This window comes from Cynocephalus volans, chromosome 2 (assembly GCF_027409185.1).
Source record: "Cynocephalus volans isolate mCynVol1 chromosome 2, mCynVol1.pri, whole genome shotgun sequence".
NCBI lineage: Eukaryota > Metazoa > Chordata > Mammalia > Dermoptera > Cynocephalidae > Cynocephalus > Cynocephalus volans.
The window spans coordinates 37,013,698-37,034,947 of record NC_084461.1 but is presented as its reverse complement, the minus strand read 5'-3'; the positions used below and the strand labels follow the sequence as shown (position 1 = coordinate 37,034,947).

At 37.1% G+C, this 21,250-nt stretch overlaps 1 protein-coding gene across 1 annotated transcript in view; it reads right to left on the bottom strand.

Moving 5' to 3' along the window:
- C7 (complement C7) overlaps positions 1–21,250 on the bottom strand; it is a 77,461-nt gene that overhangs the window by 22,128 nt on the left and 34,083 nt on the right. Inside the window, exons 4-10 of the mRNA XM_063087551.1 lie at positions 20,422–20,497; positions 15,785–15,926; positions 13,741–13,888; positions 12,620–12,758; positions 5,181–5,351; positions 3,717–3,960; positions 1,628–1,732 (exon numbers count right to left, since the gene is read on the bottom strand). Coding sequence (XP_062943621.1) covers positions 1,628–1,732; positions 3,717–3,960; positions 5,181–5,351; positions 12,620–12,758; positions 13,741–13,888; positions 15,785–15,926; positions 20,422–20,497 — 1,025 coding nt within the window. The remainder of the gene's footprint in view (positions 1–1,627; positions 1,733–3,716; positions 3,961–5,180; positions 5,352–12,619; positions 12,759–13,740; positions 13,889–15,784; positions 15,927–20,421; positions 20,498–21,250) is intronic.

Below are 21,250 nucleotides of genomic sequence, written 5' to 3'. Positions count from 1 at the left end.
TTTATTTCTCTATAAATTACATAGTTTCAGATATTCTGTTATAAGCAACAGAAACAGACCAATACACTGTCTTAACAGACACATCTGCTTAAGAATGACAGCTTCTCGGAAATCCATTTTTTGTTACTTTTAAACCTGTAGCCTTCCTCTCCATCCATGTGCTCTATGCTCGAGCTAACTCTTTACCCCTAGGAAAGGCAGTCCAATGTGACAGTGAATAAGCAGATTTCATGTCTGATTCTTACTGATCTTGGGCAACCTTTCTGTACCTCAGTGTTTCTGTCTGTAAAATGGGAACATGAATAATATCTAATACTTAAGTAGGAGGAAAATATTAGCTAATTTTTGTAAATCACTTAAAATTGTGCTGGACACATAGTAGGTGCTCTGTGTTTGTTAAAAGCAAAAAAAAAAAAAATAACATCTGTGAACAGTTTTCAATCACCAGCCCAGCTGATGACTGATGACAACATTTACCCAAAGCTCCTACTTTCACTTCAATGTCCAGATCATTTATTTTTTCAACTTATTCAAAAACGTGTCCTACTTTGTTGTGTCAACTCCGTGAAGTCAAGCACGTTTTCTGGCATATTTACTGCTGTATCCCCAGTACCTAGAACAATTCCTGGCTCATACCGTGGACTCTATAAACAGTCAATGAACGAAGTAAATGAGTACATAAACCTGGTTTTACTACTCTGTCTCCCTCCTTGCAGTCAACTATGAACATCCTAAGAATCCCTGCTTTCTAGCTGAGAACCGCGACACCTAGGTGAGACTTCACCTTTGCCCCAATTTCTGCTATCACCCCAGGAAGATTTAAGTTCTAGTACCGCTCAGTATATGACCTCACACAATTTACTGCAGTCTCACTTTTATCCATACCACACCACAGAATCTCCTCCTTTTATGGCAATTGTCTTAATCACCAAATCCAATGGACATTTTCAGTCCTCATCTTACTTACCTTTTCTCTAGCATTTCACTCTGTTGACCTCTCTCTCCTCCTTTAGTTTCCATTTTTTCTGTTTCTTCTCTTATCAGATCATTCCTTCTTTATCCCTCTTCTTTCTCTACACATTTACTTATGTAAGCTTTCACTTCATCACTCCTTGTATTAAATCTTTTATGCTATCCCATAGCCATTAGGACAAAATAAAAACTCCTTAACACGCTAATTTCATAGTCTAGATCAGTTTGCCCTTCCAGCTCCTTCTCCAATCACTCAATGACTAGCATGGCACCTTCCTTTCCTTCACCACCACCACTAGCATGCACCAAAAACCTTAACTGCTGAGTATACGTGTCACAGAATGGAAGTGGACCTTCCCTTGATATCGTCACTTTTTTAGGCTTGTTTGCCAACCATCATAGAAGAGGAAGATAGTGTACACTGAGAACATATTTACAATACAGAGGAGATACCCAGTGAACCCCCCACCCTGTGTGATTGCTATTGCTATAACATATGAAAGAGAGACCCCAGGCAAAAAATAACCAGATAGATGAAAAAATCCAAAGTAGAATACCTGCTAAAGCTTCAAAAGCTCTTGGAGACCAAGAATTAACCACAAGATAGAGGGATAGATATTAAGCTTGTAATGCAAATTGCTTCCCTCTCATTTACCTGAAGCCAATTTTAAAGCCTCTTCCAGATTCTTGCATTTCTTCTTTGATAATGTAAAGATGAAATGGAAATCTGAGGAAATACATTTCTTCTCTGAACCCAGACCTGGGGTAAAAATGTAAGAGTCTTGCTTAATTTCTGCATTGAGGACCTCCTTTGAGATGCAGCCAGGTATGGGAATGGGGAAAAGAGGGTGTTTTCCTGCCACTGTGGCCATCTAATCAAGAGTGACCTGATATGTATATTTTCAATTGTTCTAGAAGGGTCAAAGTTCAAAACAGTGATATTTGATTTTAGCTTTGGCCAGAGAGGAGAGGAGGTGGGAGTGATTTCCACATAAAACAGAAATTGAACACCTCAAAGAGTAATATCTTTTATCCATTCACAGTCAGCTTCTTAGGCATAAAACAAACAAATAAATGTAGGAGTACGATGACTTTCAGCCCCCCTGCTGGAGACTGTAAAAGCTGGGTTCTGGTTCCACAGTAATTAATTCCTAAAACCCTAGTTCTACTGGTTCAGTTTTTCTGTCTTTAACACCCATGGTTCCTAATACGTTCTTCCCATGACTTATAACCTTAGAATGTGACAATTTCTACTTATTATCACACGGAGTTTGACAGTGTTTTTTTTTAAAAGTAAGATAGAAAATAAAGCGTAGAAATATATTTACCTCATACTGTATAATTTCACTAACTTTATTAGAATAGCCTAAATATTTCTTAAAGAACAATTAGGGGCATATATTATATCCCAGAAGTTTTGATTATATTTGAATTAAAATTTTAGGAAGAACATAAACTGCTCGAGAGTAAAATTTTTACTCAAAAAAAATATAATTTTACCAACTTGGAAAGTTTTGTTTTGTTTTTAAATCTCTTCAATTTTTTAGATCCTATAAAAAGGGGGTGAGTTGCTATGAGTTTAGGTCAAGCTACTTGCTGGATTGATTGCCCAAAGAAATAGTGCCTCTGTCTTTGCTACAAAAACCTGTGCTTGTATACTCATTTCCAACCTATGAGGTTAGAAAAGTTTAAATTCTAGTTAATTTGTTATCTGGTAGCGCCCTGACCAATGAAAACAGAAACAATTATATTTCACCCATAAGAAAAAGCTACAGGGCCTCTTCTGAATCTCATGTAAGATGTTTTATTCTCCTCCATGGTTATAACAGATTCTTTACTGAAGAGAAAGACATTGAAGAGGTGGTTTGGAATGGAGGAGGAAGTGTAGACATCAGCTAAAGGACAAAGTTAGGAATGGAGAATGTTTGACTTGAAACGGTAAGACCCCACTTCCTCCCCCTCCACACACATCTGGGCAGAGGTGAGGATTCTCCTCTCGATGGGACGTCAACAAAGTATGAATTCAGTAGCATGTCCTGATTCTAACAAAAATGAGACAATTTTAGCAGAACACAGCATAAGGAATAAGATAAAGTGACTTTGAAGCCAGTTAGGCCCATGTTTAAATGCCCTCCTTCCAATCTATGTGACCTTGGATGAGTCTCCTAATAGCACTGAGTCTCTGTTTCTCCATCTGCAGGACAGGCAGTATAGTGCCCATTTCACTGGGTGGTAGTGAGGATTGTTGCTAATATATGTAACTCACTTGCCGTGAGGAAGGCATCAGTAAATTCAAGCTACCATTACAAATATTAGGTAGTAAGTAAACCTGTGATATTCAGAGCAGATTCCTTTAAAGAAATGTGAGTGGTAAAGAACAGAGGTAAATAAAATATTTTTTAATTTTTGGTATATCAGTAAATTCCTCATTTAGTTTTCCTCCAAAATATTGTTTATTCTGAGAAACGGGAAAGATTAAACTGTATTCTAAAAATCCAACCAATACCGTCTGGAGATAGCCAATAATGATAACGGTTTAACGCAGGGTACTATCCAAAGAATAGGCAGGCTTTTCTCAAAGCATGTAAATAGAGTATGATGGATCCTTTCAATTCTGGACTCCTTTGCAAATTAAATCTATATTTGTCAAATTTTAAAGCTCAGAAGTTTAAGTTAACTACGTGTTATTTTTCCATTGAAATCCTTGAAATACTTTCAGATAACATTTTTTTTTAATACTGTACCACTTTGTTTGAATTTTTCTGCGTCCACGTGAAATAGAACTATGTATTCTCCTCCTAAAGACCCAGACTGCAGATAATGCGTCCCGTACTGGTCGATTAGTCTTCGGTAGGCACTATAGTCATACAGAGAGGGAAGGTGGGAGAGTTCCTTCCAAAATGGCTCAGCAAGATGTAAAAATTCTGGGTTGTTATTGATGAACTGAGCCACTTCAACAGCATTCTGAATAACCAACAATTGATAACTCTATGAAGAGATGAAAGAATAAAAGGGGTTTAGGTGGAAGATAAAAAGGCAATGGAAATAGTTCCCTGTTTAATGTTTCCATCAGCTGCCACCCCCAATCAACCCAGACGATATGAATTTTTATTTCTGATTCATGATGAGGTCTCCTCTGGGCCCACCTTCTTGAAGCAATCTTAGGAATTTTTGGAGTACCAAATAGGAATAATATAAATGATACAATGGTAATTTCTTTTATGCATAACCTTTAAAACCCCAATACCAAGTTATTAAGCCTTCCTCAACTAGAAAAAGAGAATCAATTTCACCAACTGCTAAATGATTTCACAAATAAGTATACAAAATAACGTGTTCCTAGGATCCACATCTTGACAATGACTTATAGGTCCACATTCAGTTTCTTAGCCATTAAACAAATAAAATCAATCTTTGTTATACTTCCCTTATGTGGTTTATTAATCAAGTTGCTAACTTTAAGAATGAAATGAAATACACAGATTGTGAATAATGATCAACTTGAGAAATTCTTCAAAAGTAAGTGCAAATCCATTAGTACAATTCATCTCCACTGTTCAGGTTTCCTAAGATGAAATTTTTGGCATCTCAAAACAAAGTTTTTAAAAAATAAGGCTTTTAACTTCCTCAGATGAAAATTTTGGTGTCTCAGAAGTAATTAAGCATTTTAAAAATCTTTTAGCTTCACACACCTTATAAAAAGACTCTAGTATTAGCATTTAAAAAGCACATACAAGCATCAATTGGATTTTTAAAAATTGTATATAGCACTTAAAATAGTGGCATCAGTAAACATGAATGAGAAATTTAGGATAGTTTAAAATAGAAGATTTCAAGGTCATAAGTTTTTTATTTTTGTTTTTGGCGGCTGGCTGGTTCAGGGATCTGAACCCTTGACCTTGGCGTTATCAACACTGCACACTAACCAGCTGAGCTAACCGGCCAACTGGTAATAGCTTTTTTTAAAGATTTTCAAATAAGAACAAACACTTTAATGAGAAGATTAAAAAGTATAAATACATAAATTTTCAAAGAGAATTTACAACATTGTACCTTTAAAGAAATATATTGTATTTTCTCTTAAAGGAGATACTATTGCCCTAATTTAAAAATGAAGACTGATCCTATTAGTAAATACACTTTTGTTAATGTTAGCAATACTTACAATCAGTAAAATATGGAAAAGTTAGCTGATAATTTATACTAACCTTTTCCTTATGGATTTCATTGGCACTTGAAGTATACTGATGCGAAAAAGAGGGCGCAGACGTGAAGAAGGAGCACTTCCTACTAGATGATGCATGTTCTGTCGACATACGTTTTACATAAGACCAACTACTGTTGTAAAATTCATAATTAAAATCATTATTTACTTTCACCTACAAAGAAAATGAAAAATCTTGTTATGATCAAATTAAAGCTTCAGATACACCCAAGATACTTTTTTGTCATGGATCCTTTAACAGGGATACTTTCTCCATATAACCTTCCCCAAAAGACAAAGCTCTTCATTGACACAAAACAACTATGACTCTCATTAAAACCAGGCCTGTATGAGTATAAGGAAGTAGTTCATTCTACGATTTCTTTTTAATTAATCAGGGGACATGGTATCAATAATGGCAATCCCAAGTGATTCACAAAACACATTTGTCTGCAAACATCTTCCATTTTTCTTTAATGTCAGCATTTAGCCCAGGAGTGAGTAAATTAACAAAACTATACTTACAGTGAACTACAGAGATTTGGCTCTTAATTTCATCTAACAGGGGGGAATAAAGGTGCAAGTAGCTGATATGAAGCAATTAGATCTTCTGGACTTTGTTTCAAAATGTTCTATGTGATCCAGGAGCACATTTAACTTTCTAAATCTGTTTGACTTTAACAAATGCTAAAATTGTATTCTTTTCCCAACGCTAGATGATAGGAAAGTCCATCTCAGAAGAAGTTTAAAGCAGACAATAGGTTAGTCACATGTGGCTAACTGAAAAGTAACAGCTCCAGCTTTTTTTTTTTTTACAAAATATATTGAGGAGATAGATAGATTTTTTTTTGGTGGAGGGACAGTTCCAGGATCTGAACCCTTGACCTTTTGACCTTGGTGTTAGCAATACCACACTCTAACCAACTGAGCTAACTGGCCAGCACAACTCCAGCTTTGATAGAGGAAATAATCATTCATTTATCTTTCATTTTACATTAGGTCAACTGTGGAAATCAAATGCCCCACAGGTGGCTGGCAAGTAATGCCAAGTGTTAGAAGCATTCAGTGGAAGGCATGGTAATGAAAAAGTGTCTAGAAGGGACAACTAACATCTAATCCATCAGTCACCACGTGTAGCCACAGGTTCTAGTATTGACAGATTGTCTGGTTTTTTTTTTTTTCAAGAGATAAATCTGAATCTTTATGTAAAAATCCCTCGATTTTTACAAAATTATAGGCAACTAATTTGCTAAAAATGTCCATCCCCATGGGAAAAAACAAAACATGAAAGAAGACTTCCTTTCACAGTGTCTGTTCTATATACATATTCAAACCAGGGACTCTCCTCCCAGGAGCTTTTATGCTTTTATTGCATGTCCACACCCATCTGTGTTTGAGATCAAAGCATAAGTAAGCACAGAGAAAATTGAAATGATGGAAATGATACGCTTTTAAAACAAAACTAAAAGGAAAGAAAATGACAGAATATTATGCAGTCACCCTAAATGATGCTTGTAAAGACAAAATATTTATGTTGTTGCATTAAATGAGAAAACAGGTATAAATGTGAAAATTCTGTTCACTACAACCAGACAAGTACATTCCCGGTCAAAAAAGACTAAAAGAAATATACCAAATGCCAGAAAATATTACATAACTTTTATGTAAATTAGGTATACATACTAAAAACATGCCAGAAGATAAGAAAAGATGGATTTAATTAGAACTTTTATTAGAGCATTATTTTCATTATATTATGAAATTGGTTTGTTTAAAAGTTAGAGGCAAAAATTCAGTTCAGGGTAAAATGGAGAATTTATATGTATTATTATTGACTAAAATGAAGGCATTGCTCAAAGTGCTGTTAGAGATTTCTAGTCACTAAATAGTGTCTTAGTACTATTTGGCTTTGGATAGACACAGAATTTAATTTTTTGTTTTTTTTTAATATCTTTTGAGTAAGAAAAGATATCCATCTACATTTCAAAGCCAAAAAATAAAAATAGACTATTTTCCCCTATGTTCATATACTTGATTCCTCATTTATGCAAATAAGCATCTTAGCTGCTTCAGTTCAGCATCTCCTCATTCCCATAGACCCTACACATACCTGCAAAAAGCACCTTTCTCAAGGTACTATGATCTTATTCAATTTTTCTTAATTAAAACCTCTTTCTTCCCGCTTAATCCTGAATTCTAACAGACTGATCAATCCTTCCTCTGAAATCACAAAATAAAACATCCTACACTGACATCATTTACTATTTTGACTCTCATTCTATTATTACCTCATCTATTATTTAACTTTGTAGAAACAAGTTCTTTATCTTATTTTCTCTTCTCTCTCCCCATCAGCATCTTCATTTTTTTTTACTTCCTTCCTCTTGCAGCTTAGGCTTCATGGTTCATGACTTCAACCATTCTCTTGCCAATGAACTTAACTTCCTCGACTAGATGTCCTATCTTGTTTGCCTGGCAAAGACACAACCCTGATTCAATGATTCAGTGGCCAAGCTGCTTAGCACTACTATAGAAAAGTCACACAATTGTATATATTGGTGCCACTATAAATCCACTCATGATTTTTAATGTCAATGGAATCCTCAATACTATCCTGCAGTTCCATACAGTATTTTTAGTCAGTTCTTCCTCTTTTCTATTCTCTACACTAGCTATTTCAAATTTCTACACCTACTTTAATCCCCCAATCCTACAACCACTTCTTTCATTCTCAGAAGATGACTTTACCTATTTCTTTACAAACACTCCGCTTTCAGACGGAGACCTCTTAAATTTCTGGCTAACAAATCAAAAAACTTATGAATATTTCTTCCCTTCATTTCCTCCACAGGTGTCCCTCTTCCTGTCTTAGGCTAAATCCTCTGTCTCTTCTCTGTATTGCATTCCCTCCTACCTCTTCAAAGTACAGATTAAATAGATTGATTATTTCCTCTCCTATAGCTTCAATTTTTCTTTCTCTACTTGCTCATTTCTATCAACAATTATACATATTCTAACCCCATCAACTAAAAAAAAAAGAAAAACTCTCTGTTGCTATACATTTCCTCTCTAGCTTCTATCCTACTTTCCCAGGTCACCACCTTCAGTGAGTTGTCTATACCTAATTGTCTTCAATTTCTTGCCTGCCATTCACTCTTCCATCTGCAATGGTCTGACTTCCAGTAAGGTTGGCAGCACCTCTCTTATTTCACCAGATGGAGAACACTTCTCTCAACATCATTCAACATTGTTGACCACTCTCTCCTCTTGGGAACATTCGCTTCTGCTGGCTTCCTGGTTCTCTTCTTTTCTTTCTGGCTGTTCCTTCTAAGACTCCTCTAGGGCATCTCTTTCTGTTATATCACTCTTCTACACTGTCTCCAAGGACATTAATATTCTCTTCCCTGTGGCTTCAATTACCAAGCATATGCTAATAACCACCAAATGTATATCTTCAACCCAGATCTTTCTCCTGAGCACTTGTACGTTCCATACGGACCTAAACTGAACTTATCTTCTCCCTACAAACCTGCCCTTACCCACCTCAGCGAATGTTATCTTCATCTGGCCATTGGTTCAAGGCAGAAACCCATTCAAAACCCTGACTACTCCCTTGCCATCATTCCTCATGTTCAATCCTTCACCAAGCCTCTTTAGGCCATTATCACCTTCCACAGCAATTATCACGACAGCTTTCCGAAAAGATTTCTTTCCTTAGGTCTTCCATCCTCCAATCTATTCTCCACTCTGCAAAAGAGTGGCATCACAGAATTCCCTTCTTAAACTCTCCAGTGGCTCTTTTTTAATCTGAACTACTTAACTGACAAAAAAATTTTTTCTTACTTTTCTGATCATCACTTGCAACCTCATTTCTTGCAACTCTTCACTCTTTACTCTGTAACCCAGACAGACTGAACTTCTTTCGGTTATTCAGGAGTATCCCTCTTGCCCTCTTGCTTTTTCTCTTTTTTGCGCTCTCTCTCTCTCTCACTATATATATATATGTATACTTACAGGAGATATATATATATTTATACACATATATACACACATATGTACTTCAAAAAATTCATGAAAAAAATAAAGAAAAAGAAAAGAAAAAAAAATTCATGGAAAGCTCCATATTATCTTTTCATTCTATTTTGCCATGAACTCTTCGAAGTACCCTTGTATAATTATAGAATATAGATAGCTGTGGTACAGATGTAAGTATAGAGTGCCACTAAGAGCAAAGGCTCTGGAGCCAGAGGGTTCAAATCCCATGTTTTTCATTTACTCCCTCTATGATTATGGGTAAGTTACTTGCATTTCTTTGCCTGTTTCCTCATCTATAAACAGGGATGGCAGTACCTACCTCCTTGAGTTATTATAGGAAAAAAAGAGCCATGCAAAGCATTTAGCACAGTGCTTAGTAAAGTGCTCTTATATGTGAGCTATTTTTATCATCATCCAAATTATTCCTCATTAAAAGGTAGATTTAGAAATCTCAGGTAGTTAGTCCTCATACCAATAGAGGACACATAGGCCCAGATAATTTAGCATTAGTTAAAATTGCCTTTAGAATACGTTTTTGCTACGAGTTTGGGATCTCTCTTCAAAAACTACAATGAAATACATTGGAGAGCAAATACAGGAGGATCCAGGAAGTTTCTCCATCTTGATCTTTATTCATTCCCATCTGTAACTCATTCCATGCTGAGAATAAACACACCAGTCATCTCTCAGGCTGAACTAAACAGACTGGCACCTTCCCAAGCAACCACGGAGCAAGAACGTGCTTAGGTTTCAAAGGCCTTCCATGTTTGAAAAGTAGGAGCAAACAGAGAGTGTGCATGGAATCAAAGAAGTGGCTTACTCAACAAAACACCAGGTTTTCCCTAGATAAACCACAATGCTGATAACCAAAACAGAGATTCTAAGTGATTCTAACTGATTCTGTTTTATGTTTATTTACTAATACCTCCGCTCCAACAAGACAAAAGTCACCTTCTACCTCCTAGAGAGCAGAATACCCAGTGGGACCCAGTTCAATTTATTCAAACTATGGAGGACATTTGCCACCTCTGCTTCTGCATGTGGGTCTAGCGCTTAGATGACTGACTCACTGCCTGTTGCTTCCACCTCACTCCCCTCACGCTGGATCCGCAAAACATCTCTAATCCTCACACAATAACAGGCTATAATTTCCCTCCACTTCTGACAGACACCTTCACATTCAGTGACTGGAAAGGTCTTTCAGATGTCAATTCAAAAACCAAGCCCTGCTGAGGAAAACAAATGTCAGGATCAGGCTGTTATTAAATTATTCCTCTTCTTCAGAAGCTGCAGACTTCCCACATGTCTACCTTCCAACTAAGTTAGAAATGCTCTTCCTTATTATTTTCTCTGCTCTGTAACTTTCTAAATTTGACCCTTCAAAAAATATATATGCAATCCTCCCCCTTACAATTATGACAGAATTAGCAACACATCGTCCTAGGAACGGAGGGAGAAAAAAATTGTTTATGTATGTCATCTCACGTTCTCCCTTCTGGCCAAAGGTTAAATTACAACACATATTAGTTACTGTGTAGAATTTTGAGTTGAAAAAGAAATTAAAGGCAATAAATGGGGAGAGTAAAATGTAATAGAAAAATAAAGGGTCATGAAATCTGGCAGACTGGATCCAAGTTCTACTAGTTATTAATTTGGTGACTTGGAGTAACTCAGCCGAAGCCCTCTGAGCTTCAATTTCTACGTATATAAAATAATAAAATATTGTTTACCTTCCAAGGCTGTTGTGAGGAAAATCTATACCAATTGCATAAAATAGTGCAGATGTCGTAGCAGATATTCAAAAATTGGTAGGTAGGGTTACTTTTCACATCATTTTCACTTTTCATTTTCATGATTCAATAAGTCTTAATTGTAACTATCCTATTCTATTGTAAGTGGTGAGTTTGCTATTTCTAATCAGACCCACTTTCTAGAGAGGGTTGATTTGGGTAAAGAAAAAGCTGTTTTATGTAACATCATAAGAGTTTTGGTTTACAAATTTGGGAGTAATAGCTAAGGAGGGCTGAATTGGAAACTTGGGGAGTTCTGGGAAGAAGGGAGGAGAGGAAGTGAGGGAGCGGATCCAAAAGAGTCTCCTACAACAGGACGAGACCACAAAGGTCGTTTTGTAGAGGCTGTGGATGTTTCATGACGGAGGACACCAACAGTTACGGCTTGAATGTGTTGACACTACTGCAACAGAAAATCTCTCTCTATCTTCCTTCCAAAGCCTCAGGAAAGTCCCCTAAAGACATAACTGTTTTTCATGAGTAGATTTTTTGTTGAAATTGAGAAGTAGGATGTGTGGAGGTGTACATGACTGACAGAGCATTCGAGAAGCAGAAGCCTGGAGCCGGAGGAGACACTGAGATCACAAGCAAAATGAAAAAGTCAGCCGACACCAATGCTGACAAGAACGTGGGGCAGAGGCAACCCTTCCATGCTGCTAGTGGGGTATGCATTGATCCAGCCATTGTGGGAAATCTACCTAGTCAAGTTCAGTATATCCTCATCCTCAGAGCAGCCATTTGAGTTCCAGGTGTGTGCCCTGGAGAAACTGTGGCTCATTTGTGTGGGACTCATGCACAAGAATGTTCAAGGCATTTTCGCATACAAAAAAATTGGGAATAGCAGTAAAAATGCCATCTTCATCAGCATTAATAGATCCTGAAATCATAACTTTAAATAAAAAATTGTCATAGAAGAATATATACTATATGATTCTGTTTATATAAATGGCAATAAAATCTAGGCATAATGAAATCACAATTTTTTATTTAGGGACAAAGACATATGCAGGATAAATATTTCTGAAAAACAAGAAAATAATTAATACAAAATATAAGATAGTGGTAGCCTGGGGGGTAGGAAGAATGTGGTCAGAGAGGGACACATAGGAATCTTTAAGTCACTGGCAATATTTTATTTCTTAAGGTAGATGGTGGGCATATATGAGTATTTGTTTTATTAGTTTTCTTATAACTGCACATATATGTTATCACATTCTTTTGTACATATGAAATATTTCATGATATAAAAACAAAAGCATTTTTAAGTGAGCTGACACTGTGGCATTGTAAGGAGATTATCGTAACCAGTCATTGCCTGAGCCTGAGTTTTAACACCTTTACAGGGACAGACAGTAAGGTTCTGGGCCCACATGGAACATGGAGTTAAAAATGAGGCATAAAGAAATATCATCTTGAAGGACACAAGTTAAAAGTAGCACTGCCCTGTACTCAAGAGTTAAAGAATATGTATTCTTTTTAAGCCCATACAAACATTTATAAAATATGAGCACATATTAGTCCATAAGTAAATTATCAACAAATACCAAGAAGTCAATATAAATAATGATCTCTGACAATTCACAGATTGGAAACGAATTACATCAACATAATTAAGTACCTGAAATGTATAGGAGAGGACGTTTCCACTGAGTCTGTAGAAATCTCTTCCATCCCCACTAAATACCTTTCTGCACTGACCACCAAAACTTTTGGTGTTGATGACTTTGTTCCTAAACTGGCCAGTGAGTGCGTTGTAACTGGCGAAAAAGAAGAAAGTGGGAGAAAAGGCCAAGAAGGAGAAGGGGGCGGAAGGAAGAAAAGAAAATTAAGACCCAGAAATAGCACTTGCTGAAAAAAAAGTCATTCTAGAACTCTAAAACTTTTAAAAATACATTACGGGTTAAACACTTCTTGGAGAGGGCCCAAATAAAGAAAACAGCATTCTAATGCACACCACACGTGATCCTTCTACTGCTTGGAATAATAGCTAAAACTAACAGCTGGGAAAATCTAACAGACTTTTAGCCTAAGAAAGTATTTAGGAAACAAATAGCCCTGCTGTATCTATGGCAACAGCTGGTTTTGAATTAAATCGTAGATAAAATGAATACAATGAAGGTTACTCTTGAGGAGAGAGAGCCCTCTCCAACGAATTTCAGCTGTCTTTCAGCATGCTGAATGGTATCCTCTTTAAAGTAATTTTGTCCTTTTCTTTTTAAAAATATTAGAGAAAAATCACATCTATCACTTTAAAATAGATTAGTTTAAAGCACGGAAATTTAACTTAGGTCAGATGATGCCTAAAAGTTTTTCAGAACTCTTTTTTGAAAAGGCAAAGGGGACTTTTTCCAACTTCACTTGGAAATGGAGGTTCCCCAATAGTTCAGGCAGTTACTTTTCAGCCTGGATATTACAATTCGTGCATTTCTCTCTTCTCTCCCTGTTCTCATACTATTTTCTCTTCATCCTCTTGAGTAGCCCCACATTATCGAATCAGTCTTCTCCCTTCTCCATCCTCTTTCTGCCTCTCTCCCTGTCCCCTACAAGGGTGACCAACTGCCAACTGTCCAAGTTTCCTTGGATGACCAACTGCCAACTGTCCAAGTTTCCTTGGATGGGAAGGAATGCAGGATTTTTCTCTGGGTGCAGGATTTTCAGTGCTATCACCAGGGCCAATGATAAAACAAAAGTAAAAACTACAACGCATTGATGTGCTCGGGAAGCTGCCCAGCTCCTTACCCGTTTCCAGTAAGTTCTATGTTGGGAGGAGGTTTATCAATGTCACAGGTAGGTCTGCTTTCTGAGTTCTCACATCTGTCTTCATCAGCGCTATCTTCTTCACAGTCAGAATCCCCATTGCACACCAACGATTTGCTGATGCACTGACCTGAGGACAAGAAAAGCTCTCTTGCAAAAAAGGAAGAACAGAGATACAAACTGGGATCAAAAAGGTGTTGCCTGCCACCCCCACCACTGCACTGATACTATAATGTAAATTCGAGATAAAGCCTCAAAGTGTCTAGGAAAGGACTGGTGAATGTTTTGGTCTATATTTTACAGCACACAGAAATGATTCTGACCTCGGATAGATACAACATTGAAAAGAAGACCTGAATTCAAAGTTTCAGGCTCTCACCCATACTCATCAAATAGTTGGTCGAAATCCTCCAAAATCATGCAATGCCGATTACTAGGAAGATAGATTGACCTCCTGCATTTCAACTTTTGATCTCTTTTCTGTAATCACTAACCAAGATGCCAAACCTGAGCTTTTTCTTGGCGATTTAGATTTGTAAGCTTCAAGAACATGGAAAATGGATCAAAAGGTTAAAACTTGACATTTTTTAGCACCTGTTCTGCGCAAGACACTCTTCTGGGTGTTGGAGAACAAATATGAGAAAAAATGGTCTTCGCCAGACTTTTCGTATACTTTACAATGTAATAGGAAAGACTATGAAGACATAGATTATTGTATTTCAGCAACATGAGTGTTGTGATAGCCATAAGCCCAGGGTACCAAGGAAGCTCTGGAGGGTAGATGATCTAGCCTCCACCTACCTCCCACCATCATCTCCAGCCATTCTCCTGCTAGCTTCCTAAGCCATCGTCATACTGGACATTTTGCATGAATAAAAGGCCAGACTTTCTGTCATCTCTGATGATCTTACACTTCAAGTTCTTTCTGCCTAGAAGCACTTTCTTTATCTATCGCCTATTTGTTCTTCAAGAATCAAATTAAACATTACCTCATCTTGAAAACCATTCCTATCCCACAGGTTATGACGCATGTTCTTCTGCATCTTCACAGGATGCTTTGTGCACAACTGCCTTCATAGCATAACATGTACCCCACTATACTGTCACTCAATCCAATACAGCAAATATTTGTTGAGAGCCTACTATGTACCAGGCACTCCAGATGCCAAAAAGAAAAATACATAATCTGTGTCTTCGAGGAGTTCATAGTCTACCAAGAGAGACATCCAGGTCAACAAATATTCAGATTGCAGGTGATGCAATATACAAAGAGAACACGGAGAAGTGATTTGTCAATTAGTTCTATCAGTTGGGGATTTAGGGAAGGCCTCCCAAGAGAGATGTCATCCAATTTGGGTTTTGAAAGTAAAATAGAAGTTTGACAGGTATTGTTGAGGAGCACTTCTAACACAGGGATTATTTATTTACTGTTCTGCCCATAAACCTTTAATACTTTTGAGGGAAGAGGCAATGTGTTTTATTTCTATACCACAACCCTCAGCACTATATTTGGAACATAACAAGAATATAAATGTTTGCTAAAACTTGTTGCATTAATCGGACTGCATAAATGCAACATAGACAATAGGTCAATTTATATTCAATGTCAAAAGTATGTTTCAATAGCCCCAGGCATAGAGGCAACATGTATTGCTCCTTGATTAGATAATTAGAGTAGCTTTTCCTGTAAACATAATAATTAGGGCAGTAACATTGTTTTTGCCCATTCACAGTGTACATACCAGACTCACTCTGCACAGTCACCGAAAATGCCACGTCAAGAGCTGTTTGGATCTGTCAATAGCCATAGTTCCACCTTTATTACTAGATGCTTCCCCTTGCATTTGAAAGAATGATACCTGAGTGTGTGATCAATATGTCAACAAAAATCCTGTTGATATTTGGGAAAAAGTAATTTATAGGCCAATATAAATTCAGTAAAAGTCAATAAATATATATTAAGCAAATTAAACAAGTAGCATTTGAATTCACAGTCTGCATGCTGAGCCCATTGGAAACAAATTACCTGAAAAACACCTGAAACGTTCTCCACACCCCTCTTCTGCTGGACATCCTCTTACAGGTTCACATGACTGTGTTTCAAAAGCACTTCCAGTACAAGGTTGGCCCCCATACTGCCCGTAAACAGCAACTGACCGCATGTGAGTCTAAACACAGAACAGGTAGTGTTTTGTTGTCTTTAAATATCTCCGGTTTCCTTTATGTGAGTAATAAAATTTGAGAGAAGTTAATACAATTGGAGAAAGAATATCTGGAAAATTGTTCTGGTGTTCTGCAGAAGTAAAACCTTAAAATCAATGGACACACAGACCCGCTTGTCCTTGAATTTAGTGATGCTTGGGTTAATATTTATAGAGAGCTTCCAGACATATTTACTGTCAGAGATGAGGGAAAAAAATTTTATTTAGTGAATTTTCAAATTCTCTCATCACAAAAAAACGATAAATTTTGCAATGACGAATATGCTAATTACCCTGATTTGACCATCACACATTGGATACATATATTGAAATATGACTCTGAACCCCATAAATAAGTACAATCAATACATGTCAATTAATAAATAGTAACCTGGAAGAGTCAAGCTTACGTGGGGTAGACATATTCTATATTGTAATCAAATTGTAAGCAAATAGATTACAATATAGAATGATTAGTGTTTCTGCCAAAGATGTGTACTAAGAGCTAATTTGAAAAGTTAAAGTGAATTTTGCTGGAGAGAGAGTAAGGGTACTGGGAAGGGTGGTTAAGCTGAAGAAGAGTTAGGAAAACCTTTAGAAAAGTGGTGGCAATTGATTTGAACTGAACCTTAAGCCTTCTTCAGAAAGGCAAGGTAAGGAAAAACAATCCAGAGAGAAATATGCTGATATGGAGGTCAAATTTACAAACCAAATGCCTGAGTAGTCCAAAAGGAAAGCTGCATCTACAATGGAATTTTACCAGACAATCAAAAGCATTTACCTATGAAATGGGAAATATGTGAAAAACAATCCTCTTGGGGAAAAGAATATAGGAAAACTGAGGAAATCATCATGCTAAATGGGAAACTTAAAACTAATTCATCCAAAAACTCATTTTATCCTCTTTCAATTTGAAGATGTATTCAATGTTTAAACAGAAATATGTATAAAATAATTTTTCTCCCCACTGACAATCAAAAGTGCATCTTTTAGGCCTCTTCCCGTACTCACTTCTTCTCTGCTAATAAAATCGAACCAAATGTGAGTTTTCAGAGGATTTAAACCTTGAGCAAAGATCAACAGGGAAGAGTAGGTATACAAACCAATGTTGAATCTATTCATCCAATCTAAATTGGGTTAGAAGTGGGGATTTCTCAGGACAAAGGGTCACAGCGATATAATTTGAGCTCTGAGCAGGTTCGCATCAACCTGGCTCTGGCACTTTCCATTGTGTCTAAGCAGAGGAGCCACAGAGGGAGAGGAGTGGGAAATGGAACCTAGTAAATTTTCTTGATTCGTTTTTAGCTCTTGTTTTTAATTGATGAAGACACCTGTCACATGTGGCTCATCAATGTGTCTTTTTCTGAGATTCCAAAGCACAGATTGTGTTGTTTGCACATGTGGCATTTTCCCTCTCCATATTATCAGGGTGCCCCTGATGGCAGCCCACTCTCAACAGTCTCATTCTCACCTGTCAAATTCTGATCTTATGGCCCCTTTTTCATTTTCACTTGTCTCTTTCTGAGTGAAAATTCTGTTTTTATAATCTAGGGATGTCACCATTGCATAATGACCTTCACTCAAAGAAAAAAATTACTTAGATGAAAAATATCCTCTATCACTCTACTTCTATCTAGTGCTCTTTTGTGTTTTTAAATTATGTTTTATGTGCTTGGTGTGTCTTTGACTTTTGCCTTGTTATTCACCTGTTTGCCTGTAATCATAGTTGTCATCTATTATATTTGCTATATAAATTTGTCTAACTTGTTTTAAAATTTCATTCATGTGGGTACTAAATAAATGCTTAATGAAAATAATGATAATGATCATACTTCAAAACAGAGATTATCTTCTATAATATTGTTCTGTTATATTAATAATTAAAAATGATTTTTAAACATATATTTTCATCCAAACTGAACCACTTTAAACATATTTAACCATTTATACGTTTAAAATGTTTAAAGCAAACATTATATTTCTAGAAATTTATCCTAAGAAAATTGTGGAAAAAGAGGACAAATGTCTATTATAAAAATGTTCATTAAAGAGTTCCAGTCAAGATGGCAGAATAGACAGTCCCCAGCGTCACTCACTCCCACAAATCAATGAATTTACAATTATAAAAATGTAACATTAGCCAAGCTGGGGCTGCTAGAGCTCAGGGGAAGAGGAGCAGAGACATATGGAACTCATGAAGGCAGGAGAAACCACAATGAGAGAAAGAAAAAACTGCTCAGAGAGTTTCGGGTGATGGCTGCTGTAAGGCTCGAGCTGCTGAGTGCATGGAGCAGGAGCCAGCAAAAGCTGCAGCTGTGCCCTTCAGATGGAGTTACTTAGAGGCAGCAGTGGAGAAGAGGGCCTTGGTTGCCCCCAGGACAGCAAGACCACTAATAGGGTTCCCATGGACCCACGCAGGAGTGAGGAGCCAGAACAGCTGAAAAAGGGGAGCCATTCAGAGGCTGGTGAGTCATCACAAGGGACCAGTGCAGGGCCCATCCCATGGGAAGTGTTTGGAGCACAGGTGGTGGGGGAGATAGGCCCACCAGAAGAACACTGGGGTACAGCAAGGACAGCTGATCTGCCCCCCAATCAGTGCAGAACCACTCAGAGGAGACTGGTCAGGAATGCAGAATTGCATGGGGTGCAGTTTGATGAAAAAACTCAAGTGCAGATCAGTGTTTCTACACAACCCACATGCACCAAGTCTCTGGAGAGCCAGAAGTACCTATAAGGTCAACCATTAAACCCTGAGCTGCACAAAAAGCCTTCCCAAGGGAAACAGCAGCAAAGCAGCAATGAAGCTCAACCACACAGCTCAAGTACTGGTTCCCACAGGAAGTTCCCCCATTTTAGAAGTAAGCAAAGGACAAAAAATTAGTTCCAGCCCAGGCACACCACCAGTGCCTTGGGGTCTGCCATGGGACATGAGGCATGGAGCCAGGAGCAGGACCCCTGCCCACAACCACTCACACCGCCAGCATCTTGGGGCCTGCCCAGGGACCCAAGGCATAGAGAGGGGGACAGGACCCCCTCCCACAACCAGGCACACAACCAGGCACACCACCAGCACAAAGGAGCATGCAAAAAACATCACCTCCATGTGGGTGACCCACCACAGCCACCACAATAAACATGGCTGCTGTGAAAGTGGCTAGACACCACAACCACCATGCAGATGGCCCACCAGCCACTGGAGTGCATTGACACAAGGAGAGTCACCAGCAAAGATACAGAAAAGAAGAGAATGTCTCTCCCCACAAAGCCCATTACAGAGTGACAGAAGAAGCATCTGCTCTGTAATAATATTGGGGGACCTGATTATACCTCTCAGCATTGGGCAGATCATCTAGGCAACAAATCAACAGAGTAACCATTATTTCAGAAGGAGAGAAGAAATCTAGGGTAATTAGAGGGAGGATGGGTGAGGGAAAGGAGTATAGGGAGAGATTGGGCAAGGGGCATAAAGAATAATTACAATTTGTAACAATATATATGCTAGTAATATTGATTTGATCAACACATCTCAATGTTGGACCTCAAAAATATGTATAATCAACTTTGATTCAATAAAAATTTTTTTTAATTCATTAATATTTTATTTATAATAAAAAAATGGAAACAATCTAAATATCAAACAATAGGAAAGTTGATAAATAAGATAGGCATATTCACATAGGAACATAACACAGTTGTATAAGTTCATGCTAATACTATAATGTTGGGTTAAAATAGTAGAATACAAAAGTATAATCAATAATTCTATCTTTAAAAATTATAAGCACACAGAGAGAAAATAAGCTGAAAAAAATATATGCCAAAATGCTGGTATGTGTATTTCTCTGAAATGGTGGAATTATGAGTAGTGTTTTCTTTCTTTATACTTTTCTGTATATTCTTCAATTGGCATTTTATGAAAAGGGAAAAAATAGACATTTTCAGAAGTACTCTATAATATCCAAATCAAATCTAGCATTTTATTTGTATTACTTAGTAATTAAACTTTAAGACATTATAAAATGTTTGATTTTTCATGGTCTTTCACTATTTGTAAAGAAAATAAAGCAGTCATTTTGTTATTTGCTAGTATTTGTTTGAAATGAGAAGTTGAACCCAGTGACTAGGAAACAGATTTTGAATTATCTACTAATTTAATTTTATGCTATTCCTATTTCTCTAATAGTTAAAGAGTTAGTGAGTTGTCTTTAACTTTTAGCTTATGTCCATTTCTAGTCAAAGGTAAGATTTAGAAAAGTCCTTCAGGAAAAATGGATGCAGAAATTACTTTATTACAATATTAATTCTTACACAAGTCATACTTTTCTCCTTTCAAAATTACTAACATAATTGTTAAGAAGTAGTAACATTAATTAATGAACATTTAAAAGTTAATGCTGTTTTGACCACATCTATGCTATTTCTGTGTATAAATAATCAAATACAAACATTTGCGTGGTCCTACCTGAGTCTTGGTACAGCCATTGCATTCTGACCAAGGGCCATAGGTACCCCACTGGCAATTGACTGGAGAGGAGGCACTATCAAACCAAATTGTCCATCATAAAGCAGGTAGAAAGATAAGCAAGGGGGACACAAAGAATAGTCAAGAATAGTCAAAAATAGTCAAAAACTGCTTCACAAATGTTTTTCCCAAGAGACATTAAAAGTATTCCAAAACAGATTTTTAAAAATGTGGAGGAGGGGCATTTTCTTAGAGATTAACATTTATTAAACATCTATTAAGTACCAAGTACTATTAAGACATTAAAGTTGTAGAAATAATAAAAGAGAGGTCATTGACTATTGATAGAGGGAAGGACAGAGAAACAGATGTACAAAAAATAACAATAATACAATATATCTAGTTTAATAGATTTCATAACAGAAATGTGTACAATGTGGTATGGAAATGTAAAGGAAGTGTTCAGAGTTGGGAAGGTAGGTGAGAACATTTAGGAGGAAGATATTATGGCCTTTAAAGGGATACTGAATGATGAGTTGACGAGTTACCCAGAAACTCTTAACTGAGAGACAAGGCTCTAATAAGACCCTATGAGAGGTGGGAAACTAAAACTGGCAGAGGCTGAATGGACAGTAATCTAGATTTAAATGTTCCCCGTTCATTTAGGCCACTTCTCAAACACACTCCCAAGAGGGGCAACTTGAACATAAACAAGTCTACTCATATTAAGTACATGTGGAAAATGGAGCGACGACTCTCACACCAAGCTCAACTCCAGCCATGTCACATGGAGGAGGTCTCATGGGTTAGTTCTAAGAGATCAAGAAAG